General features: G+C 43.4%; 1 protein-coding gene across 2 annotated transcripts in view; it reads right to left on the bottom strand.

The window, feature by feature from the left end:
- Positions 1 to 8,647: 8,647 nt before the first annotated feature.
- The window catches only part of NR3C1 (nuclear receptor subfamily 3 group C member 1), a 75,083-nt gene continuing 57,075 nt past the window's right edge, over positions 8,648 to 26,655 (bottom strand). For both annotated transcript variants that reach the window (XM_076350306.1, XM_076350307.1), the window contains exons 7-9: positions 17,212 to 17,342; positions 13,982 to 14,139; positions 8,648 to 13,040 (exon numbers count right to left, since the gene is read on the bottom strand). In XM_076350306.1, coding sequence (XP_076206421.1) covers positions 12,888 to 13,040; positions 13,982 to 14,139; positions 17,212 to 17,342 — 442 coding nt within the window. In that variant the 3' untranslated portion in view covers positions 8,648 to 12,887. The remainder of the gene's footprint in view (positions 13,041 to 13,981; positions 14,140 to 17,211; positions 17,343 to 26,655) is intronic.

Genomic DNA, 26,655 nt, shown 5'->3' with positions numbered 1-26,655 from the left:
CCCCACCGCTCGCTCTGCCACGGCAGGAGGTGCCCGGGGCCAGCCCGGAGGGGTTGGGGCTGCGGCGGGGCCGTTGGGGCCGGTGTGGCCAGTGACCTCCCATGGCCCCGCAGCCTGGCCGGCCGGGACCTGCCGCTGCTGCTGCAGCAAGTGGTTGTGGGTTTTGGTTTTAACTCGTATTTCCAGCCGCTGTTAGAGCAGCTCTTGTGCAAACAAGCTTATTCTAATGTTATTTACCTATAACTTACTCCGGAGGGAGAACTAGCATCCTGGCCGGCAGCCAGGGCTGGGCCGGTGCAGCAGAGAGTGTCACGTCGTGCCCTCCTTGCCCCACCAGCCCGGCAACCCCGTCCGGAGCCCGGGATGGTGGCACCTCTGCCCGGGGTCTGGCTCACCGGAGACGGGCTGGGGAGGTGTCCCGGGGCGGCTGCGGCAGCGGGGCTGTGCTGCCTCCTCCCCTTGGCCCTGGCTGCCAGAGCTCTCCTTCATGGAACTGCACGCACAGGAGAGGGATGGAAGAAAGCACGCCTGCTTGATGCCTGCTTGAACCGTGCCTGTTTTGCATGTGCCTTTTTAGAGCTTTTTAGAGCTTATTAATTTTGCTGCAGTCATAATCTATAATAAATATTTCTGGGACTGGGAAATGCATGCGCTTTTTCTGGCCTGTGCCTGCCTTTATTTTATTTGTGGTTTGTTTTTTTTTTTTAATTTGGTTTTGGTTGGTTTTATTGTTAAATAAATGTTTCTTTGTGTTGGCCTGGTACCTGAAATGCCTGCTCCTCTGAAACACCCGGGGATGGCCCTCCAGCCACAATAAGGAGAACCAATTAAACCACAAGATCATAATCACTCCTCTGTTTATTATTTATTTCCCCAGCAACAATGATATATTTAGACCAACAGCTTTGAGCTTTTTCAGACCCATTATGCTCAGCAAATCCCAGCAGCCGCGGGCGGCCGTGATGGGAGGGAGCGCTGGCCATGGGGGCAGAAACCAAGGGGCGCCGGTGCCATGAGCCCCCCTGACCCCCCAGGGGGGGGATCCCCACGCCCCTGCCCCAGTGGCTGGGGAGAGCCTGCGGCGCTGGCAGCCCCTTGCCCCGGAGCGGGGCAGGGTTTGGCCCCGGGGCAGGGGGATGCGGGCGGGCGAGGGGCCTGACCCACACCTGGGAAGAAGCATCTCCACAAAAGGGGGAGGGTGTGAAAGCAACGTCCATCAGGTTTCTTTTGGTTTGCCAAGTGTTGGATTGGGTTGGTTGGATTTTTTTGTTTTTGGTAATCGCTCTGGTTTGAGCCTTGTGGAAAGGTACTTTTTTTGTTTGTGGTAGGAACATGTGCAGTTCTTCTGCAGCTCAGCTACAGAAGTACCACCTGCAAGCCCAAAAAGGAAAAAAAAGAAAAGAGTGTGAAAGAAATGAGGAATTAAAAAATGTTGGTTTTTAATTTAGGATTGCTTCTTGCAGGAGCATAACTGCAGATGCGGTGGGGCCGGTGGCCAAGGCAGGCATCCACGGGGGGGACAAGGACAGCCGGCTCAGCCCTCCATGATCTGGTGGCAGAGACATGTCTCTGCCTGCACCCCTCCTGCTCCGTGGTGGTTGGCAGTGGTTCGGACGCGGCTGCTATTAAAAAAGTGACCGATGGTTCAGTAATTTGAAAAACACGAGTCAACCGTTTGTAGAGCAGCATTAATAAGGCCATCTATAAGGAGAAACAGCAAAAGCACTGTACTTCTGGCAAGGGAAAAATAGTTGTCAAACTATTTGTGAATGTTTTTTAGGCAGATAATATTACTTAATAGCTTATTGTACAGATTTTATGGTTTCAGACCTCCTGATTCCCTTCGCAGCCTCTGTTTTTCCAAGTGCATTACTGTATCAGTGACTTCATCCCAGTTCATCTCGCTGGGACAGCCCATGTCCCCAGCCTCGTGCAGCCGGGGCGATCACGGCTGCTCAGCTGTGTTGCTTCTGGGGGACCGGGAAGCCCTTCCACGCCTACGGCCTCACAGCGCCGGCAGCCACGAGTCCTGCGGGTAGAGCACTTGCCTAGCATTTGCTCTGTGCTCCTGGTGCCTCCCTGGGGACACCTGTGGCTTCCTGCACATCAGCAGTGCGGTGCAGCCATCGGTCCCCAGCCCGGCCGGGGCTCAGGGGATGGGATGGAGCCAGGACGAGCCCTGTCCTCCCTCTCAGTGGGTGCAACCATCCAGGGCATCCTATGCAGCTCCCCCAGTCCCCAGCCGGAGCTGGGAGGGAGCGGGCAGCTCCCCACAGCAGCAGCCGAGGCACAGGGGTTTGAAGGACTTGGCGCCTTGTGTACGGTCTCATTAGCTGTGAGGCTGATTAACACCCGCTCCCATGGGATGTCTCCGACAGCAGGAGAGCATGGCAAGACCCGAGCCTGTTCAGTGGCATTTCCCTGGGGCAGCCCGTCAGTGGGCAGCTCCACGGGGCTGTCGTGTGACAGCAAAGCTGCTGGCAAGTTAGACTTCTCTTCGGGCTGGCTTTTCCCTTTCTTTTTGCTCCTCTCCTGAAGTGAAGCTCGTTTGGAGGTGTTTGACTAATCACCCATCCATGAGTTGCCATACCTCGGAGAAGGGGCTCTTCAGTTATGCTGCACAAAGCCAAGCGTTATTTCCCCTCTTGGAGGCACTCACTCACTCACTCACTCACTCACGCCGCTGCACGCTGAACCCCCTGCACCCCCCGCTTCGAGCCGCTTTATTGTCAGTGTTTGTACCTGAGCGGGGCTGCGTTGCTTTTAGTGCCTGTTCACGGTAATCTTCAAACTAACATGGCACGTTTCTATGAAGGTAATTAATTAGAAAGGCATGCATAGCAAACTACATCATACATAGAAAGGCATACACACAAACTACATGGGCTCACCGGCCTGTCTCACAGTGAGGCAATGGCTGTTCCCGCTGGAAAGAGAGTCTCTACCTGGGAGACACGGCGGCTGGGCAGTGCTGGGGCCTCCGCCTCGGGTCCCTGGAAAGAGAGTCTCTACCTGGGAGACACGGCGGCTGGGCAGTGCTGGGGCCTCTGCCTCGGGTCCCCTGGGTGCGGGGCTGCAGCAGGGCCAGGGCGCGCGGAGCGGGAGGGGACCAGGGACATACACGGACCAGCTACCAAACTCTAAACACCTAGAGAGTTCTTCTGATGAGATGTATATAATGTAATCTGTATATATGCTGCATAAAACTTTAAACTATTAATATCATTCTTTAGTAATAAGTAGTTTACATATACACACACACTGAGCAAGCAGGAGCGTGTGCTATATAGTGTGACCAGCAAGAGGATGGAATGCAACCACAGCACAAGAGATGTGGCTGGTACCTGCCCTTTGCCTGCATGTCCCCCCCCCTCAGTGTCCCATCCTGCCCCAGGCAGTGACCAGGGACGCTTTCCTGCAGCAGGAGCAGCGCGATGCCTCCCATAAAACACCCTCTCTGCAGAGAGCAGAGGGGCTCCTCGCCGTTGTTCGTTCGGCATGGTTAATGCTTTGCTGGATTTTACTGCATTATTTGTAACTACTGGGATTCAATTCATGGTGCCTCAGGCCAGCGTTTGTTCTATCCCCCACCTTGTAAATATTATCAGCACTGAGGTACAGGCACACGTGTGTGCAGCTGGGGCTCCGGCACCGCTCGCTGCTGCAGGGCGACGTACGGCACCGGCGTGCAGCGTGGTGGGTGTGCATGGACCCTCCGGCCCCCACGCACGGCCCCGCCACCCGGGAGAGGGGAGCAGCCGCCGGACGGTCATGGGATAAATACACATATAGCTATGACAAGAGAGATAGATGTATGTATGCACAGGCATATGTTTGTGTGTGAATGCCTTGTGACCGCAAAGCACTCAAGCCTGACTCTGTCCTTGCCCTCCTTGTCCTCCCCCAGACACTTGCTCTGTGAGCAAAGGGGTCTTGTCACAATTATTTGTAAGTTGTCCTGACTAAAGGAAAAGGAAACGGGCGGCTGCGTGCACACGGGAGGGCTGGGAAGTGCTGTGCCTTGGGTGCAACTTGGGCTGCTTCGTTAAAATGAAGAGAAAATGGAATGCAAAGAGAAGATGGAGAGAAAAAAGGGAGGAAAAAGAAAGGAAGGAGGAAAAAAGAAAAGAAAGGAAAAGAAAAAAATGTCTTGAAAAGAGTTTAGAAATGATGCCCTGGCCCTGCTGGGTCATCCCTGCCCCTTGCATGGGGCACTGGGGTAGCTGAGCTGGCCCTGCTCCCCAGCGTCCCACGCACTGTGTGGCTTTCACAGGAGGTCCTACCGAGCAGGAGTTTGCCGTCCCTGCGAGCATGAACCCTTCCCACTGCAGCTCGTCGGACCCAAACGCTTCTCCCAGAGCTGGGCAGAGCCTCCCGGCCGGGGAGCAGAGCAGCTACTGCAGTAGCAGCAGCAGTCCCACAAGCAGCCCGATGCCAAGCCTGTTCACACTCATTTGTCTTAAAACAAAGAAACATCCCGCTCAATCCAAAACCAAAAACCTCCCAGCAAGTGTTAGGAAAGGGAAAAAAAACCCCAAAAACCAAGCATGGATTTTCTGAGCTGCCGGAGGGAGCAGAAGCTGCATTGGGCAGCAGGCTGGGAGGGGATCCAAGTCCCCCTTGCTCAGCTCCTCCTGCAGCTGCAGCTCGGGCCACCGAAAGCCGGCTCCCAGCCATGCCCACTTCCCTTAATTGGGCACAATGGGTCACTTTTTCAGCATGTATCACATCAAGCAGAAAGTATAACCCCTGTCCTATCGCATTAGCAATGTAATTAGTGGCCATATTAGATGATGCATCAGCAGTTTCCCCTCAATCTTGTCATGTGGTTTGATCTTGAATCAACAGAGCCTATAATTAGAAGGATTCCACTTACTTGTTATTTTTTAAACTTTAAGTTCCCTGTTGTGACCTCAGGGAATATCCTTAATTATGCTTTGGGGCTGTGCCAAGCCTATGATGTATTGAATAAGAATATTTACCACCATCACCACTTCTCCAGTTTTGCTTCAGAGTAAGTTTTTATCAGCTATTGCATGGGCATTTTAGATCAATAAACTATTAATCCCCTTTAGAAGGTTTCTCTAGTTACCGCTCCTCCAGTCACACTTCGACAAGTTGAATATTTACACTTTTTTATTTTAAAATGCACATGCACTATATATAATATTTTCAGGTCCACCAATAAATGGAATTATCAGTAATCTTGATGAGGAAACGAATCGAACTTGTTGACGTGTGACCCTGCGGAAGCGAAGCCGGCCAGTGCCCTCACGGGGTGTGTGGCCCAACACCGGGTACCCGGTGGGTTATGACGGATGGGTGCCCGCACGGGGCACGGCCCGTAGGGAGAGACCGGCTGTCTGGGTCTGCTGCGGCTCCACGGCTTCGCCTGGCAACTGCCCTGGCGAAGGCCCCCGACGGCACTTGTGAAATATCTCTGCTGCACTTGCACATGGTGCCTGGATGAGGCCACCTTCTCCCGCGGCACTGGGGCTCAGCACGGCCAGGGGCAGGAGGCAGGCAGGGGACGAGCAGGCAGGGAGGCTGGTCCCCGGGAGCTCAGCCCCACAGCTCCTCTGCCCGGGCAGTGCTGAGGGGCATCGGGAGAGACCCCCCGAACGCAGTTGAACACAGCGAGCCACTTCTCCTGGCAAGGAGTCACCGTCCTGCAGCCAGTTAAGACATTCAAGCTTCAGTTGTCGCCTCCCGCTGCTGGGAGAGATACAGGGGAGAGCTGGGGTCAGGGCAGCAGGTCAGACCAGAGGGACACTGGATGGAGCCAGCCTGGGCTTTGGGGAGCGCGCACCTACAGCATGGGGGATGGTCTGATGGGCCAGTGCATCACTGCCAATGGGATCAGCAGGTTCAGAGGCACCAGGGCAACTCAGGAGCCCCAGGGACCTTGTCCTGGGCTGGTCTTAGCGTGTGGCTCCCTTGGGGCTGGGTCTAAGGGGAGGACAGGGTGAGCGGTGGGAGCCCGAGGACCAGCATCGAGCTGCTCCCTGGTTCCAGGGGATGGGGCACAGGTACCGGCAGAAACAGGCACCTCCAGAATGAGGGGCAGCCGAATCTGAAGGAGCCAGCAGTGACTAAATCTTGGGTTTATGGACTTGAAGCGGTTGGGATCCCTACGGCAGCATTGCAGAACCTGAGCTTGAGGAGTCCTGGGTACCCTCCAAGGCCAGTCCTCCAACGGGAGCTTGGCAAGAGCACCAGGACTAGGAACGTCTTGGAGCCCGCTATGGGATAACTGGCAACTGTACAGTCAAGGAGTCTTTTTTTCTGGAAAAATCCCAGTACTTGCGCCTTACATAGCAAAACTGTCCGTGTGCCCGGAGCACAATGCAAACTCACACTGAAGCGGGGGCATGGCTAAGGATAAGCCAGCACATTGTGGGCTGTCCCAAAGGCAAACACAAAGTCAAGAGTGCTCGAGCTGGGAAATCTTAAATGGCAAAACAGTAAAAATGGCATTTAATGGCATCTTTTCCAAACCAGTCTGAAATTCCGTAATTTTATGGAGATAGTGTGAACAAAACAAAAATCACAAATTTCAATCTCATGACGGATTTCATCCAAATTTCCTGGAAGATGAAGATGGAGCCCAAGAAAGCATTGCAAAATAACATGGCACGTGAGAGGGGGGCTGCCCGTCTCCCTGCAGCTCAGCACCACACACACCGAACCCACCCTGACAGGGCAGGAGAGCACCGCGTCCCCTTCGGACACGCTCCAAGCAACGGCCGACATCATGGGAAGGGTACACGGGAGGGTGCTCAGGAGAGATGCAGAAACCCTGCAATGAAATGGGCTCCAGTTTTGTGCCACTTGTTTCACAGATGCTTTTGATGTAAATAATTTTGTAAATGCAATAGGACAAATCGGATTTTGGGTGGAATGGGAGGACGTCTAGTAACTGATGTATTCTGCCATGAAGTGTATTGGAGACCGTGAGTTGGTACTGCAGCCATAAAGCAGTTACTTTATCTTAATACCTGATGTATCTCCTTAAAGCATCTTTTCATAATTGTTACATGAATTAATGTAGTTACCATAAATCCTGTTCTTGCATTGCCTCTGACCCCAATCTACAGCCACCTAGCTTGGAAAGTACCAAAGTGAAATTGATGTAAGCCTTTGTTTTAATTGCAAACAATTCAAAGAAATGATTCCCTGCTGGGAAATTGGCATTTTATGTTGCTATTAAATGAGATTTTATTATAGCATGAATCTCACACTGCTACTCAATGGGGGTAAAGGCGTGAGCTATGTTAAAGAAAAAAATTCAGCAGTTTTATTTACTGATGGTTTGGAGATATGTGGCTTTTTAAAAACTCAAATGGTCACATGGCAGGAAAGGAATTTTATGGCAGTGTTTTTTGTTCCGGGGCTGTGAGACTTTCTGAACACCAAGCGTGGCGTCTCTACCACCCATCCACAGCCAAACAGAGGTATTTTTCAGCGCTGCTAATTTAGGAAATACTTTTTCACAAGTTTGGTTAAATTCTGCTTTTGGAAAGTTACGACCTTGTTACGCAGGGTCCCGCCCCACCGCCCAAGGGCAGTTTAACCCCTTAGACTGAATTCCCGCAGCCCGGTGCCCGTTCCCGGGATCAGTGCCCCAACCCCGTCCCCTGAGACCCACTTTCTGGCTCCTCTGCCCCTCGCTGCTCCAAAAGGCTGTCGGGGGGCTCTGCTTACCCGCACAGCCCTGCTCTCCCCGGGTCAGAAAAGCGCCCGTGCAGACGCCTCCGCATCATGCAACCACACAAAAAAATCCCCCAAAACCCAAAAGGGAGGGTTTAAAGGCAACTGAGGGACAGCCCAGCACGGGCAGACAGCCCCGAGACCACCCGAGCAACCACAGCCCCTCGGGGAGGGATCTAAATCCGCTCGGTGACTCCAGCTGGGAACGGGGACCGGCCGCCCTCCCCGCGGGCAGGAGAGCCACCGCCGAGCCCACGGCGCTGCCGTCCTTTTACTACCCCGATGCAAGTTTAGGCCGCTCCACGAGTTGAAATTACGCCTGAACAGGTATGAAGGCAGGCACGCATGGCAAACGTGAAGATTTACAATGTGAACATTCAATGCTTTGTATTATATTTTATTTTCCTTCTATCACTAACTTTTTGGCGTCCAGTACCTGCCTTGGTAAGGAGCCTTTATCAACATTCTGGCAAGTATCAAACGGTTAAGAAACACTGCAGTAAGAAAGTAAATTTTAAATCAATGCTAATTTTTTTTTCTAAATACGCTTTGTGCTGTTTTCCTCAGTTTAATTGTCCTGACAGCTTTACGCCTATCCATTTGACGTGCGCACAAGTCAATTTGCTCAGATGCACAGACCTGCTTTTGATTTGATTAGAAAACTGTGGTACAGATTCCCCTCCAGAAAATGGATGTTATGAATGCAATGGCGAATCTGGCAAGGTTTGGGAAATGCAAGTAATGGTTTTCAATTAAATTGCTAATCTGAACTTAATTATCAGAAATTCTCCCACCCTAGAACTTAACTACGGCAGCAATTAGCTTTAGTCTAAATAATTTTTGCATATGAGGTGAATAATGAAAACAACATAAATGAACTGACTCAGTTGTCAGAACCAATCCTTTCCAGGTACACAGCAAAAACTCTACAAAAGCATTTTGGAGCCATTTAATGAAAAAAGCAGAATTTTATTATATGGTTTCTGTCCATTATTCGACATTGCTGTAAATGGCTCACATTTACTGCAACTTCTGTACAGATGTGTGGCTTTGTATTACCAGAACAGCAAATTTAAATGAAAAAATAAATGTTCAACAATTCCACACAAGCTTTTACAGTCCAACATTTCACTGAGTAGGTGAAAACTACAGACTTGTTACTACAGAATTATTCAGCATGAATAAAAAACTACAACTTTTATTTTTTAAACAGGAGTCACTGGTTTAATTTTTTTATGCTGTTTAAAATTACTGTGATAAAAATAATGATTTTTTAATAATGCCATACACCGGTACGATATAGGATTTGTCCCCAGTATATATCTTTTGTTTAATATACAAAATAGAATAATGACACATCGCTGACTCTATGCTGTTATGCACGTTAGTTTGGAGGTGGGGGATATTTTCATACACACAGCCTTTCATCAGAAAAAGAGTGCCTCTTGCTGTTTTAAAGAGGCCCTAATCCTTTCCTGAAAATTTGGTTCCTATGTAACATCGATGGCTCAGCAACACCTGGTTGCAGACTGGACTAAGGATAGAGCTTAACTAGTATGTGATAGTACAATCTTTTAAAAACCTCACTCTAAGGTATGACCCTGAAGTCCTCACTCGCTGAAGTTCGACTGCGGGAAACAGGATTTAGCTGATGTTCATCCAGGCACTTCCCTCCTGTTTTCTACCTTTTTCTGTGAAAACGGCGAGGTCATTTTTCGGCTTCAATTGGCACCTATTCCCAGCCCCCTCCCTCCCTCTCCCCTCCCTTCCAGCTGCAGAGCTCCTAACCACCCCTCCGTTTCTGCCGCCGCTGCTTGGGGCGATACCCAGGCTGTGCGAGGCCGACAGCAGCTCCCTCTCCATCCCCGCTCCCTGGCTTCTCCTATGTAAGGCCATTCCTGGGCGTTTGTCGTGTGCAAGTTCCGCCACGCAGCACGCGTGTGTCCTGAGCTGCCGGCGGCGGCCGTCCCTCGGTCGGATGCATGCACTTTGTGATAAGGCACTGAAGAGACGAAGTCAGAATTCTCCCTGCTTTATCCAGAGTGCAGATACTACCCACTGCTACAAGGACTACGGATACACAGAACATGGACTTCTCACTGCTTACTAAAGCACTACGTATTTTTAATGGGAAGTTTAAAACTTAACAGCACGTACAGGACGATTGCTTTCTTCTAACATCACAGTTTCCTTTTTTTTTTTTTCCTTAAATCCATAAACTGAAAATGAATATACAGGCATATAGACAAAAGGGGGGTAGAGAGCCTCTCTTCTCCTATGTTACCAGTTCTCTCAAGGTGATAATTTGTTTGTGTTCACTGCAGTTACTTTTCTGCTGGCAAAAAAAAAAAAAAAAAAAAAAGTTTTGTATCTTTGTGCATACAAATGCACAAAGGTTTGCAGACGTGCACGCACGCGCACCCACGCACACACTCACTCTTTCACACAAGCTCAAATTGAGGTATCTGGGGATGCAATTTTTAAAAACATTCTCTAAAGTAAGAACAGTTTTCCTTTTAACTCAAGAGCCCACCTGAAACCAAACAGTATGAAACTCCTATCTGTATCTCGAAGGGGTTGCGTGAGTATTTTCAGTGAGTTGGGTTGAAAGTTATAATTAAAATACGGAACTTTACCTTAACTGCTACAAAATGTACATATTCTTTACAGATCATTCAAAGAGAAGAGAATGATTACTTTTTTTTTATTAAAGATGATGTTTTACTCCAAAGTACTGAATATAGTATCTTTTTTTAATAGATATAACATTCAAAAAGAGATTTAAGAAAGGATGAAAATTTAGTTTCCTATTTCACTTGGAAACAAACTTTTGCTGAACAATAGAAATGTACTAGTGTATTGTGAACAACCTATGCTCTATATTTACATATTGCTGGTACCTGTATGTGTATTATTGCCAAATTTTTCAAGCTGTTTTTGCTGTGGTATGTGAGGCTGTATATGAAATTAACCCCGTATGTTCAGAGGTGTATGTATGCATGTGCACACACGCGTCTTTCCGGCTTACATTTTTTGCAGCGGAGGTCTGATTTAGCAGTGAATCATGAATGGTAACCAACCATACAGATAGGAGTATTCCATCCAAGCTCCAACTGGAATTTTTACACAGTGATTCGATAAACATAAAATCAACCCTAAAAACATTCACTGAACACAGGTTTTCCTTTCTGAACAGAGTAGTACTTTGGATACTAGACACCGATGCCTTCAGTACTACCTCCGGGCAAACCACACCTTGTACGGGTTACCATTCCGTGTTTGTGACCCCTACAAAAAATATAATTACATGTATCATGATAAAGCAATCTGTCATCTAAAAATCATCCTTATTATACACTATACAAGCTATTTTACAATCATTTAATAAATTGCTTTTAAAGCTGCAGTAGCCCTTCCCTTCTTTTCTCAGATCAGCGAATATACCGATTATACATATTTGAAACTATAACTAAATACAAAAATATATTAGGTTTTGTATTTTATCAGATGATCTTTCTCATTTCTATTACACAAATAATCTGGCCACTTTGAGTAAAAATCAAATTTTAGAGTGGCTTAGTAAATATTTAAATTTTGAGATACAGAAAATTGTTAAGGTGCACGTAGAAAAGGCTACTACAGCTTCTAAACGTTTTAAAATATAGTTATCAATGGCAACAAGGAGAAATTCACAAGACCTATGGTAATTTTATGGCACGCTAGTAGTTCGGTATGAAGGGATGCAGCCTTACAAAGACAGGAGGTTTGACATACGACTCTAAGACCACGAAATCAGTAGCGGAGCTTTCCTGCTCTCCAGGAGAGAGGATGAACCAGTCAGCGACAGGTGGAGATGTGAAAATGGGTCTCTAACCACATGAGTTTGGAGCCTGTATATCCAGAGGTACAGTCAGCCAGCGCAGCTGCTCTGCTTTACTGCCTGCATGACGGTAAACATCTCACCGAAGAAAAGATTTCTAGAATCGATACAAGAAAACAGAACAAAACCAAACCACTGGGCATAATTACATGTCTGCCTCTTAAGTCAATGGTATTTTTCCATATATACTTGTATGATGATAGATTTAAGTGTATAGAAAATGTGAGTTTCTCCACACAGAAGTAAACTTTTCTTAAGCTATGCATATTTTCCTGAAAATTTCCTGATGGGCAGTCAGGACTGATCTTCTTGGCATCAATGCAGCCCATGACTCTTATAGTTATGGCTGTTGCATTATATGCAAAAATCAGGCTTTTTTTTTTTTTTCAATATATAAAATAACCCGCTCATTTAACCCAGTCCTAACTGGATGTAATTTTCTATGAATCTACATATCCAATTACTTTTGCACATATACCAAAAGTATTTGTTTCATTCGCATCTATTTAAATTAGATTTGAGAGTGTTCTCCCACCCACCCTGGCCCTTAAAAAATGCCAAATTTTCATGGTCACTTTGACAGTTGAAAGCTATTAGGTTAGAAAAGCCCAACCCATTTTCACATGAATATACTCAAGGATTAATGTCTAGAGGTCATTTAGGAAAGCTACGAGCTGCCCCACCTTAAAAAACCAGCTGTACAATAGGCATCTTGAAGTATTACAAAAAAACTATGTAAGAAAAAAATGAACAAGCCTAGTTCACAGTATATAAAGTTAAAGGAAATTGCTAAAACCAGACAGTAATAGCTATAAAAGGCACAACTTCCCTTTTCTGATATACACTTGTAAACTTTCTTCAGGTTACATGCATAAACCAAAATGCTACCTTAACTTTAAAAAAAAAAAAATCCAAAACACTTTAAAAAAAAAAAAAGCCTAGAAAATTGTCTCCAGCCAACTGCAGAAATGAATTAGCAGAATGTTCGTAACACAGCCTCAGATCTTGTCACCGGTGGTTTTGATGCATCCATGGATGTTGCAAGAGGGGAGATACATAATTTCTGACAAATAACATTCATTTTCCTTTCCTTTCTCCCCAATTTTTTTACCAAATGTGAGAAATCCACTGCTTCTGTAGCCTAAATCTTGGCCCTCTGTAAACCACATGTAGTGCATAATTACAAAAGAAACACCGCTGCAAGGACAAAATTAACAAGTTCTGTAAGTTTTTTTCTTTACAAAAAAAAAGCTATCATTTGACGTTTTCTTAAGGCAACCCTTTTGTATTAAGGCAGTCACTTTTGATGAAATAAGAGCTTCTTGATATTTCCATTTGAATATTTTGGTATCTGATTGCTGATGATTTCTGCCAACATTTCTGGGAACTCAATACTCATGGATTTATCCAAAAATGTCTGGAAGCAAAAGCTCAGAAGATTTTCAACCACCTACAAGTGATAAAGCAAAGAATTACTTTCACACGAATACATACAGAAGAACTATTAACCTACATCCTTCCTTCGCCATAACTTCTCGCAGCGCAGGCCAGCGCGGTGTCTGGTTTGCCAGCCACCCTAAGTACGCCTCACACCCTGCTCAGATAACACTTGCAACGCAGGGCAGACATGCACAGTTATCCTCATTTTAATTAGTATGTCTTGTAAATGGCGTTCCAATATAAAACTAGCGAACAGATCATGCATGGTCTTTACAAATACTGAAGAGAGTTTGTATCAATTCCCATTCTAGCATATAAATAACATACATATGGATAAGCTTAAGATCTTTCCAGGTGCTTGGTACACTAACAAGAAAAGAAAAACAATTTTGAGGTCTCAAAGTTTCCCTTGCCTTATCCAGCTTAAACACCACTTGGACTACTTTGTACTATACGCACAATTTAGAGTACAGACCGCAAAAAGAGACAGCCTGAATTCTGAAATTCCTTGCAAAATCAGACCGCTACTAATACTAAAAATAGCATCAATGCATTATTTTAATGCAATTTCAAACAATTCCATAGATTATTGAATAGTTTGTCTCTACTGTTTTTAAACTTCACATCTCTGCTACTACTGCAAAATCATTTACAATTTCCAAGTTCCTCCGTTTTAAAGCACCATCATTTTAAAAAACTAAAGAGACTGAGAATTATATTAATTATAAAATTAATTGCTGTGGAGTCCACTGCAAAAGTAGTCTGAAAGCACCACGTTCACCTCTTTCAATTAGCCTTTAGTTAGACGGTAGGGGAGCATGACCACCTCCTCCACCCCGCTTCCCCCCACATATTTATCCCTTTAAATAAAAAAAAAGGATAGAGGACATTACTGTCATATCCCCAAACTTATTTATCTGGAATGTCTACAGCATTCGTTTAAGAACTTACATCATGCATAGAGTCCAACAGTTTAGTCAGTTGATAAAATCGCTGCCAGTTCTGGCTTGAGTTCCCTTCTCTTTTCACTATGGCCTTTCCCAGCTCTTTAATGTATGTCATACGGATTTCTTCAAACAAAGATTGACTCTTCAGGCCTTCCTTAGGAACTGTAACATTGATACGAACCTTTAAGACATTATAAATCTATGAATTGTGTCATTATTTAAGTTCTCTTACATTAGTTACACAAAAAAGACCAAAAGAAAAAGGACTTGGACTTAATGAAATGTCAGCTGAGAGACAAGGAGAAGAGAGGAAACTGAGACGGATGACTCATGGAGCAAATAGCATAGGACTGCTGGCAAAAGAAAAATAAAAAACCCCAAAGGCAACCCAACAAGAAATAGAGGGAAGGGAACTGGACCATGGAGGCAACAACACTAAGCCCTGGAAGCGCCCTGATGAAGAACCACCAGGGCTGGAGCTCCCGTGTTCTCAGTGTCTGGGGAAACATGACATTGGAAAGATTGCATAAAAATTCTGTGTGCCGAGGGAAGAGCGAGGGTAGGATCACAGGATGGCTTGGCTTGGAAGGGACCTTGAAAGATCATGTAGTTCCAACCCTCCTGACATGCACCAAATAACGTGTCCAGGCAAGGCAGTAACAGAGAGACTGGACAGCAAACTGACTGCCCAAGCCAGGGAGGACTCAGGTCTTGGACAGAGCTTCTTGGAATAGGGATGGGACACTGAGATAGCGCTGGCCGGACGAGAAGCTTTGGGTTAGAAACCCAAGGCGTGGGGACCGAGGCCCGTATTCAGACTCAAATTCATGTTAAATCCCTGTGCCCACATTCTCCTACTAGGATGGTCCTTCTAAAGGCCAAGGACTAGTAAACAAATCAGGACAAATCAAGCATATGGACTCCAGTGGTCCTTAAGATGCTTGATTTGAAGCCTTTGATTACCTTGGTGAAGTGAATGGAAAGAGCTGAAGACAGAGAAGAGAGAGAGCCGAGACAAAGCCGACTGAAAGCAAGAGAGGAGGCAAGAGGCCACTAAAGCACACTCCCTCCCTTAAAAAATTCAACCATTCATCCGTGAGGAGCTGGAGTGAAGTTATCGTCTGCCTTGTCTACACAGCAGATGACAACATGTCAACTGTTGCTTCAGTAATTTAAATGGAAAAGGTCTGTGAGCTACGTCTATGTGTGAGCTACGTGCCTAGACCCGCGTGGGATTCCTGTTTTACTCCTCCTCCTCTTCCTTTTCTCTTGGAAAACTTACACAGAAACACAATAAACATAAATTAAAATTGTGAAGTCATGGATTAAAAAGCTATACAAATTTCAGCTATTCAATTTTCAGAAGTTCCACAATGTACCACTTACACAATGTATGTACTGGAAAAGAAATGTGAAAATATATTGTCTTTCACTGTGAATGTAACAAAGAGGCCTTCTGCTGGTTAACGCCAGCGCTTGCCGTACTTCACTCGTGAATGGGCTTCATTCTGTGAGTGTTGCCTCTTCACCATTTCTGCCACGGAAATTCCTTTAAGGAAATTTCCAATTCCTGTAAAGGAAAGTTGGCCTACACCACATCCAAAACACTTGAGGAATTTTCGGGAGAGATTTCAGAAACTGCTTTAAATCTGCAGTTTCGGGGAAGTTTCAAGTTCCTACAAAGCCCACGGCAGCGCGGAGCCGAAACTTCCTCTGAAAAGAGCCCTTGTCCCAGTTCTGGGCTTGGCAGGCGAGGCTGCGCCGTCCCTGCCAGGCCGCCGAGGTGACGGGCCTGGCAGAGCAGGGAGGAGCTGGTCATGGCAGCGTACTGCACCCGACACCTCTCCTGCCCACGCTCGTCACCCAGGGCTTCGCAGCACGTACAGCGCTGGGTTACGACATCCTCCTGCCTTCATTTGGGAAAAGCCCAAAGCTACCAAGTTAATTTGTTTGTAAGAATTAATGCTACTATTCACTGGAAATATTAAAGATAAGGAATGTTTGAGCCCTCGGTGTAATGAACTGTTTAAAACTTTTAAAAATATTTACTTTTCATCATGTAGATACTTGCATTGCTGCTCTTACGGATACTTTTAAAGCATACTGGCATACCTGTCACTACACTAAAACAAAAATAATCTTCTGTCAAGCAGAAGCAGCAAAGGCTCCAGGAAATCTGCAGTCACCGCCTCAGACACGGCTTTCTCAGTCCTGTGGGAGCGCGGGTATCGGCGTGACGGCCGTGGGACAGGATTTCCCCAGGACAGACAGGCACAGGCTTTAACTGCTCAGACAGACTGAGCGGTGCAAGGCGAGGTGCCCAACTCACGCCTACTCGCAGCACACACACACGGGCTCTTTACTACTGAGAGTCCCTGGACTGAAACGGAGCCAGGGTTACAGCCGAGCTTCCGCAGGTGGCTATAGCCCTGCTGCGCACGAGGAGGAAAAAGTCACTAGGTACCAGTGAGTATGAACACAGGGTACAAATAACATTGTAAAAGTTATTTGCGTAATGTCTCAGTGTATTTCTGTATATTCTAAAAGGACTATTTTGACACTGTACTTTGACCTTTCATGCAGTACAGACAACAGAATTTCACTAAGCTGTGACTTGTTTTAACTACCGCATATCCTATCGAAAGACATAAAAACATCATGTAGTCTATTATACAAATCTATCTTACGACATCTATCGTAAATCCACCATATACTTTTTAGATGCAAATGCAAAAAGCTGTAGCTGTATTTAACAATTTTAAATAACTTCTGGGGGAGTTTGATAACTTTTTTTGGGGGAAACTGCTTCACTGGATCAGAACTTCCTCACAGGTGGTTGTCAGGGTTGTTGTTTTAAGTATTTCATGGACATGAAGTCATAGCTTTGCCCATTTCTTTGGGTCCTGAACCACTCAGCCAGTTTGTGATGTATTTTTGAAGAATTTTAAGTGGCAATTCTGAGTTAGGCACCTCTGTTGGAGCTGCAAAGTTTTGAACACAATCCATAAGATCTTAGCATGAATGTCTTGTATCTGCTAAAAAGCAGAACTTCCTTCACTAACCCTATATAGTCAGGTGCCAAGCAGAACATGTTGACTTTTATTGCAAAAAAGGGGATCTTACAGGAAATCCTGTATCAGATACCTAACACCATTTTAAACTACACATGCACACTCATAATACTGGCAAGTTGAACTTACATTCTTCACATAGGTATTTTAACTATTCACCTACTTGTAGAAAGGAGAAGCAACGTTTTCATGCAGAGATACTCTTCATATGAGACTTGAAGCCGCGATAGCTCTCGGGCAACCATAAGCATATGTTTGCATTGTTCATACATACAGGGTAGATTCATTCTCTGCCTGAGAAATAAGAGTATAAAAATTAGTTAAATGTCTAGCTATCCAAAAATTCTAAATCTAAGTTTTTCCACGCTTCATTCAAGAGCGGCAGGGTTTGTAGAGGCAGATGACAAGCTAGTACTTGATCTATCTCACAGCAGAACAATCTTTGGTTTTCTCCAGTGAACCCATTCAGGGCAATTGCCTTGGTCACCACATACAAACACTGGCCTATAACTGCAGCACGAGGGGAGCATGACGTATGAAATCCCAGTGTTATAAAGGAAGCCTGTCTTTACCAAGGACCGATCAGTAAGCTCTGTTATCAACACCCAACACAACAGTTCAGCACAAACTTGACACAAAAATCAAGTTCAGTCACTGTGTGACAAAGTTCTCGAAGTCTGCAGTCCCAAAGTATTTAGTCTGTATAAAGAAACATGATGGTATACTAGAGATGAGATCTCTCTAGTTCTTTCAATACTTTTGAGAAGTCCACCTAAATTTAATATGTATTTGCTCGCTAGTGATAGCATCAACTTTCCATAACTTCTCAATTTTCAAAGTGACTTCATACTTCTCGTACTCTTTTATGTTCTTAAAGTGATGCCTAGTATTGCAATTAAATTTCATTACCTTTGTAGTGTAATAATAAGGTTTCTAACCATAAATGGAAAGACATGTCGACAACCAAAGAAAAATCTCGGAAAGCACTTACTTGAAATCAGAATGACAAACATTATGTATTTATATATTCTCTTCCTACTAGTTTTTCTATTTTAATGAAACCCTGCATCAAGACAGGAACTCCTTTTATTTAGTACTTCAGCTGAAGCAACAATCCTCTTTACATGTGCTTTTATAGCTGGTTACTGTGAATACTGCAGAATTACAGTTTTGGGTGGGAAATGAACAAGAACAGATTAATTCTGAAGAGTGTAAGAGAGATTTATGCTTTTCCATGTAAACTTTTGTAGAGAAAAAGATAGGCAAAATAGTACATTTCAAACGCAATGACCACACAATCTCTCTACAGTGATGCTAGCAATTTATTTTTCATTAATGTGTCACCTTTTCTAAGACATCATCTATTCAGTATTATAATCTAAACAAAGACACAGGCAAAATTAAATCCCAGTGTAAGTTAACAGTAAAATTTGGTTATGAAACGGCACCAATTCCTCCAAAGCTGCTATCATTTTTCAGTTCTCCCTTTCTTAGCCCTGCAAGAGAATTATATAATGTACCCTCACAAGCATCGTAAGAAACCCTAAGTGAAAACAAGAAGAAACAGGCACCTTTCTCAAGGTGCAAAAACCCAAGAATAATAGGAATTCAGATGGGTTTTGAAAGACAGACAGACAAGCTATCGAAACTATTAAAACCAAATCCAGTACAGGTCTAAAGCCCCATCATTTCCAACTGCATGTTGTTGGTCAATTCCTTCTGAGTGGAACAGGACTATGCGTGGCACTGTCTTATACACAAACAGTATCTACAGCTATATGCATACATGCACGTACATGAACCTATAAACACTGACGTTACGTTAGACTTCAATAATCAAGGAGTAATGACGAGAATACTAGGTACACACAAGGTAAGTTGCACAAGGCAGGAATAAGAAGATGATGTTCAGTTGTAGGATGTTTCTCAGGGCACTTGAAACAAAGCCACCATTTGGCCGTTTGGCAAATTCTCTCCTAACCCCTCCGGGCTGTATCAAAGGGCATCTTACATATTTCAAATTGAGTAATTTAAACACATTCTATGACAGGGCTCAGCAGTTTTCCTCATGTAAAACTATTACCATTTCTGGGCAGAAGGTTAAAATAAACATTACGAAATGGGTCAGCCTGTCATTTATTTCTATCTGCTGTAAATGCAATCATCACCGCAAGTCTGAGAATCTATATGAAGACATGCAGATTTTTGGTAAAGCCAAGGCTATGCAAATTGCAGTCCTCAAAAAATGAGAGTAAAACACAGTTCTCCTCCCCTTCAGAGAAGCCTGAGTGCACAGATGAGCTCTGCACTATGCCCTGGAGGGCAGCGGATCCAGGCTGTGTCAGAACAAGAGGGACGCTGATTCACTGGACAGTCCTTAATGCTGGCGAAGGGTCTGGGAAGAGGTCCCAGACATTCCCCTCGCAGATCTCCTGGCCAGAGTGCATCAGATGATCTCAGCTGCCACAGAGCTGTGCACGGAGGGAGGCTGTCCGAGGATCCGGGTCAAGCCACGGACCAAAGACCCAGCGAAGAGGAGGGATGTCGGGGCTCTCTTCTTACTCCCTGCTCCGTTTCACTGGTACCCCTCCCTATAGAGGGCATTTAGCAATTTTATGAATTAATTTACCCACACATAAACCAGATATAATACTTAAAATAGGTATTATACTTAGCTAATTAAAATAGATATTATACTTAGTGATGACATCACACATGATTTCTTCTCAGCAGAAACTATCTACAGAACCATACTGACTTTGTGGAGTCTTCAAGTAAAGCCCTGGTGATAACCAGGGCTGGTAATCCAGGGGAAGCTGGAAGGTCTGGCAGTTGCCTGTACTCCACAAAAGCTCAGGAGCCGCTGACGTAGGAGGCAGAGCCAGTGCTGGGGCCCGGGGGAGCACCAGGGCACTCCCCCCGGTGACACCGGGCGGATCGCAGCAGTTCAATGCTTTTCCAATTATTGCCATTCATATAAATTGAGACTTAAACAGCTGACTAACAGCATTTTATCACTTTTGAAGTGATCCTGCTTTAGTGGTTGTAAATCTAGTCCGATTTGAATCACCTTCTTATTCTGTATCTAATATTCCTCTGCTTTTGTAACCAGCTACCTCAGAAAAGAACATGCAAGTCGGGCATTAGCTGGAAGTTTTAGCTCAATGAAAGCCCATGTACACGGGATGTACATATGCATTCTGTGTGGGATGCATGTTGACGATAAAAGCATGTGATGATTTTCAACACTGCTGTGAGTCATTCAGTTCAGCTAAGTCTATAAAAGAATAAAAATCAGTAAACAAGATGCTGGCATTCTGAAAAAACAGATGATACTGACTCCACAGAATTAGTTACAAAAGAATGTCTGGAAAAAATTCTGAGAACCAATAAAACATTGCTTATAAAACTGTAATCACTTGTTATTTTCTTTCTATTCAAATAACACCAATACAGATATTCAGCATGGTATAGAATATTGTAAGGACAAATGAGACCAAGGAGTTGACCTCAAACCTAAGAAGAGCAAAGAGCTAAGATGATGAGCATGCAGACAGAGTCAAAATCCTAAGACACAGGACTTCCAAGAACTTCTTTCTAAAGCTAGGCAGCAATTAAATGGCATTTGCTACTTGATGAACGCAACTGTGCAATAGTTACTGTTGCTCACTGTGCACACTGTGACACAAATACAGGCCTAAAGCTGATACAGTGATAGTGCCAACTCCAACAAAAGCATGTTTTGAATCACAAATCGTGGAAACAGTTATACAATACTACAAAATCACAGGTTTATACAATCTCCAAATACTAAATGATGGTCTAAAGCCTGAGATTTATTAAGCTGCCAAACTTTTCAGGAACTTGAATTGAGTTTTGTGTGCGTGTGTATATATATAAAAATACATATATTATATATAAAATTGACAGCTGGTATAGACATACCTCCATAAAAAACCCAACCATTTTTCTTGTTTTGAAACGTAAAATGATGAGCTTACTGAATAGTCACACACTAATCCATTAAAGTATATTATTTCTACCCAGAAATGAAATACAGAAATGTAAATCTAAAGTATTTTCCAAAGCCTTACAATAACTTAAAATACATTTTTGCCTGTCCCTTGATGAAGAGCTGAATAAGACCCCCCTCTCCCCCCAACCTGTTTGGAGATTAAAACCTGTCAATGGCTGCTCTGTAGTTTTTTCCCTGTGCAGAGAATTAGCTAGGGAAGAAAATAGCAGTTTTACACACTAGAGGACTAAGGTGTGCCTACGCAGTTCAGTGGCAGCTTTTCTACTGACTGAAGTGGAAATGGGATCGGGCAGTAATTGCCATCCAACAGATTATCGACCGTAAGGGAGCACCAAATGCTTTCCATTTTCCTGCCCAGGTTTACCAGCGCCGGCTCTTCAGGTCTGGAGCCCTCGATGCCGTTCCCTCCCTGAAGGCTAAGGCAGGAACTGGCCGAGGGACCACTGTGAACTCCGCTGCCTCGTCGGGTGAGCATCTGCAGCACGCTGCTTGGATCACCCACCTCCAGCTACCACCCTACCTCCAGCTTGTGAGAGGGAGAGAGAGAGAGAGAAGGAGGCTTTCATTTCGAGACCTGGATCAACTGCACTAGCCAGGAGTTCAGAAAAAAATGGAAGCAGGAAGAATGATGAAGTGACCTGCATTCTTGCAGAAATGATAGCTGGATCTTCAGAAACTCGTCTTTCCCCCTTTTTGGTTTTGTAGACAAACAAATTAAAAGCTGTACAGATGCAGAATAAGTGTATGAAGTGAAAACAATGCTATGTATACGTACGGTGAGCCTTTTTGCACTCAACAAATGCTATGGGAAATAATTTATTTTCGTATCACAGCAACTTTATAATCCACCCTACACAACCCTATCAGACGTATTAACTCAGGATATCCAGTATGTGATAAAACATTATTCGAATATTTTCGATGATTTTTTGTGTGTCCCCCCCCCCAATAAATGATAGGAGTACAGACATAAAAATGGAATATTCAATAAATACTAAATTTTTAGGAGAAGACTGGTCAAATGACTAGGCTGCCAGCTTAAGACTTAAGAAGAACAGAGTTTAATTCTCTTTCCCACCACAGACTGCATCGATGATACTCAGAAAATTCAATTAAATTCAATTATGGAGGAATCTACAATGGCACTAATGAACAGTGGCATTCAGCACTACCACAGCTAAAGCTACCTGAGCACTAAGCAAAACAAATCCACTGATTTCTGGGAAGCTTTTTGTGCATTCATGGTAAGATATTTATAAATGCTAAGGATCTGTTAGCTGAAAATGTAGCATGACAAACCTCTTAACAGGTTAGACAGGTTCTTTACATACAGCTCAGTTACACACAGTTGCCTGAAAAGTGTCGACATGAGCTAGTGGATCTTGCTGCTCCGTATCTAAGTAAGTGGTAACTACACAGGAATAATACTGGACAGGGTTGCTGCAAGGATAAATGCATGAAAGACTGATGTTGCTCAGATGCTTAGCAGTTACATGAAACTAAAGAAAGTCTTATTATCCCCATAAAGAATTCAATCTTAAATATTTTGCAGTTTGTCCATTTAAATCACCAAGGCTTGGAGAACCCTTCAAAGATAGAGTTTCTCTTCCTGAAGCTAAAGACACTGAATTGTACCAAATATGAGGACAAGTCTTTAAAGCTCGGAAACTGAGTAAAATAAATGGTTTCTAGAAACCCATATAAAACCCAAAGAAAATTAAAATAGAAGTAATTGCACTTATCTGTAACCATACAACTGACACAGCGGAAGGCACTGTATGCTCCGTTGTTATGTATTATTCCCCCTGCCCCCATTAACATCAGCTATGCAACCTTAGCTCTCAGCAGCAGATATAAAGTATTAGTGACTCCTCTGCAACCACTACTCAATAACTTATCCTGCATTCACATTCCTGAATACTTCACCTGTGTTATGCTGCTGCAAGCTACAGGTAATGGTGGCACAAAGGAAGTGCTCTGAGACCAACTCTGTGTCTTCATTACAGCAATAAACTAAAGGAATATGAAGAAATAATGTGATAAGATGCTTGTCTGTTCCATTTCTTGATTTACATTGTACGTAATAACACCTATACTTTTATTATGACCCTTCTGAGGGTCAATAGTTTATAAGCAAAATTAAAGGAATTTTTTGGGTGAAAAGCAGGCTAAATATATTTAAAAAAATCATACTAATTGAGATTTGCATAGGTGTAATTCCATATACACAGCAAGATGTTTATCACTTATAGCATAATGTGATACATACGATTTTGTTTGATGTGTAAACTCAAATTACGCAACAGAAATGAAAACCCAACCACGTGAATATTTGCCACTATTTTGTAAGGTCGAAATGATACAAGTCTGCCTGAGGGGCTCACGTGAGGCTTGGAAGTTTTTGCCAACTCCTCAACTTGTTTATACTTCCATTTAAGAAAAACAAGTACATCATCAATCTAAAGGCTGTGGCTTGAAGAGACGGAAGACCTCCTGGAATTATCGTATTCTAACACAGTATGGGTAAAGACATATAGTTTTGTTCTAGTCCTCCACTGAAATAATGCTTTGAAACTACAGTTAATAGATATGAAGCCAGAACAAATTCTTAGTTACAAATGAAAAACATTCATATAAAGAACAGATCTGTAGAAATGTCATTTGCAGGTCTCAAAAATTACAAGTCTGAACAACTCGTACCTCTTTATCTGCATGCAGAAATCTGAAACGACTGAACAGGAAGCCAAAAATCTGATGCAAACAGCTTCAGTTAACTGCAAAAATGACCATGATTCTAGATTTCAGACAATCAAAATGAAGGTTCTGATTCTGTTACACACACAACACCTATGTGTAACTGTATTTAGTGGAATCAAGTTTTAAAATTTCTGAGGAAAACTCATTTTTTCCCTATTATTCCAGAGAATTCACCGTAACGTTATTAAATATTACGACTGTTTTTAGAATTATCAAGTAATGGAGTTGTTCTGACTTTCAGAGGATGCTACTTTACCTTTATTTATTTTATAATGGTTAACGGGTTTTAATAAGTATCTGATTCTTACATCAAATAAAGTTAACTTATTACTCTACCTTGGACCTGTTTCTAGCATACCTAAAACATTAAGCAAGAGCTTTAGGGGTGGTGGGGGGGTGAGGGGTGGGAAGGAGTTGTTTGGGTGAAAGATCACTAAGATGCCTATCAGAAAGTAGCACTGAATAAACCCCAGAATGGTTTTTAGGGGATATTATGTACCCCAGTACTATCTTTTGAATGATGTATCAAGCAGAGAGTGGACACGTCCGATCATTAAAATCCAAGTGCATTTTTTTTCTTGATGTCCGTGTCTCTCTTGTCCTACCCAACATTTTAGCATCAGCAATGCTTCCCCAGTGGCACTGCCCCTCTGGCTTTCCCTGCGGTACTGCGCTTCATAAGCTTCTTATAACTCATGCAGTGGTTTTATGTGTTATTCAGTACTTGTGATGTTTAACTCAGAGGTGGCTGTATTTTATTCATGAATGGTACATAAAAAGTTACGACCAGAGGGAGTTTTATGGGGAACCTGTAGCACACTGGAGAAGGAATTGCAGTTCTCTCAGTCTACATACTTCATTGAAAACAAATGTCATTTTGATAAACAATTTATGTACCAAAACTGTAACTAGAATGAATTTGAAAATTAATATTTAGTATAATGGGATTACCCTTGCAGGTTTTTTTTAGGAGTACCGACACATACTTAGCTGTAAAGCTCTGTGGTTTTGACCCATTGATAAAACTGCAGGAGACCTCTGACTTAAAGCAAATTAGATGTTATTACGCTTATTAGTGACAATATCAATTATTTCAATTCCACCACACGGAGACTATTTTACTCCAGAGACATATTCTAAGAACTTTAATAAACATAAGTACGCAGATGGACCCTCACCTGGCATCTGCTCCTCACCTGTTTTTAAAAAATATTTATTATAAAGAAACCATTACAGTTTATAAAAGCCTGGAAAAATATTTACATTGAAAAATAAAGTAAATAAATAATCGTGAAAAAGAAGTAGTCTGAAACGTAAATGGCTAATCTCAGAGAAAATGTAACAATTATTTTTTTTTTTTTTTTTTTAAACTGAGAAAAGATTTGGGAGATTCGATACTGAAGTGCAATAGGAACAAAAATATTAAGACCACTGTCTCAAAATGTGCTAAAGGGATTAGTATTGCCTCAATTTTAAAGACAGGAAAACAGAGACATGAATAATACCTTGTCACTTGCATCACTCTTCAAATTACTGTCAGTGAAATTGTGATGCTAAAAAAGTTCTGTGATTGTACGTGTCAAAGGCACTGTGTAATTATATTTATTAGTTTTAGTCCCCACAAATGGACTATGCCATTTCATGAAAAAAGAAATGGCAAATCCATAGTGATAGCATCAAATTAATTGGAATCTGCAGATTGGCAAACTAGATTTTGACTGGCTCTGGCCAGCAATCTCAAAGATTTACATCTGCAGACTATTTTCAGCAACTAATTCAGAATACAGACAAAATGCCTCGACAGGCTTTATAAATACTGCTAGCAACACTGGAATTGCAAGACTGAAAGATCACTTGAAAGCTCTGTTACAGACCACGCAGACACTCTTCCAACCTGCTTGAAGAAGCTGCTTTTTAAAATACGAGCTGAAGGACACAATCGCTGAAATGGCTTCAAAGTAAAAGGCAGGAGAGTGTGTGAATCCATCGGGACTGATTCCTGACTACATCCCTACAGGAAAGGGTTCAGACAGAGTGTTTGCTCTCCAGACTAGGGGCAGAAAGGCATAACCTAACCTGATCTGCTACTACACCTCTGAAATAGTATACGGAAAGTAATATAACTACGCATATGTCTGCGCAAAATGTTTATACCAACTGAATCTCAAATTGAGCCTTCCGCCCATCACCTCAACAATCCTGAATTCCCTCTTTCAGTCCTCTACAACACAGAATTACTGCGCAACATGAATTTGAAGAATACAAGGAGAATGATGCAGGGTGCAAATTCAACTTTTCTTGAAAATTGGTAACAAAGTTCAACAAAAAAAATGTCAGATTACAAATGGAAAAACTCGTCTTTCTTTTTAGCCAGAGTTTAATCAGACTCAGATATAAACGTTTAATGGATCAAGAACTCTGTGAAACTGGTAGGACCATACTATCGCTTCTGTACAATAAACATTACAGAACATTATGCAATTTGCCAAACTTTTCTCTCCATCCTAGATATATTTTTAGCTTCAACTGTGTTGGCTCTGATAAAATGAATGATTATAATGAACGGTGCAGGAACAGTCACAATATGGAACGTTTTAGTACAAACACCTCCCACAAAAACTTCTTGATATAAATACACTTAATATCTAAAATACCTTTCTTCCATTTGACTTATTTAAAAACTCTAAGCAATCTGCTAAAAGAAAAGCAAGTTGCAAATGACAGACTGATTTGTGATCTCTGCAGGAATTTGCTACCCAGTGATTCACCTCTCAAGTGCAAAACCCAGGAATACTGCGTGGAGTCTAGTATCAC

This window comes from Aptenodytes patagonicus, chromosome 12 (genome assembly GCF_965638725.1).
Source record: "Aptenodytes patagonicus chromosome 12, bAptPat1.pri.cur, whole genome shotgun sequence".
NCBI lineage: Eukaryota > Metazoa > Chordata > Aves > Sphenisciformes > Spheniscidae > Aptenodytes > Aptenodytes patagonicus.
Note: the sequence above shows the minus strand (reverse complement) of the source record. Positions and strands in the feature narration are given on the sequence as shown.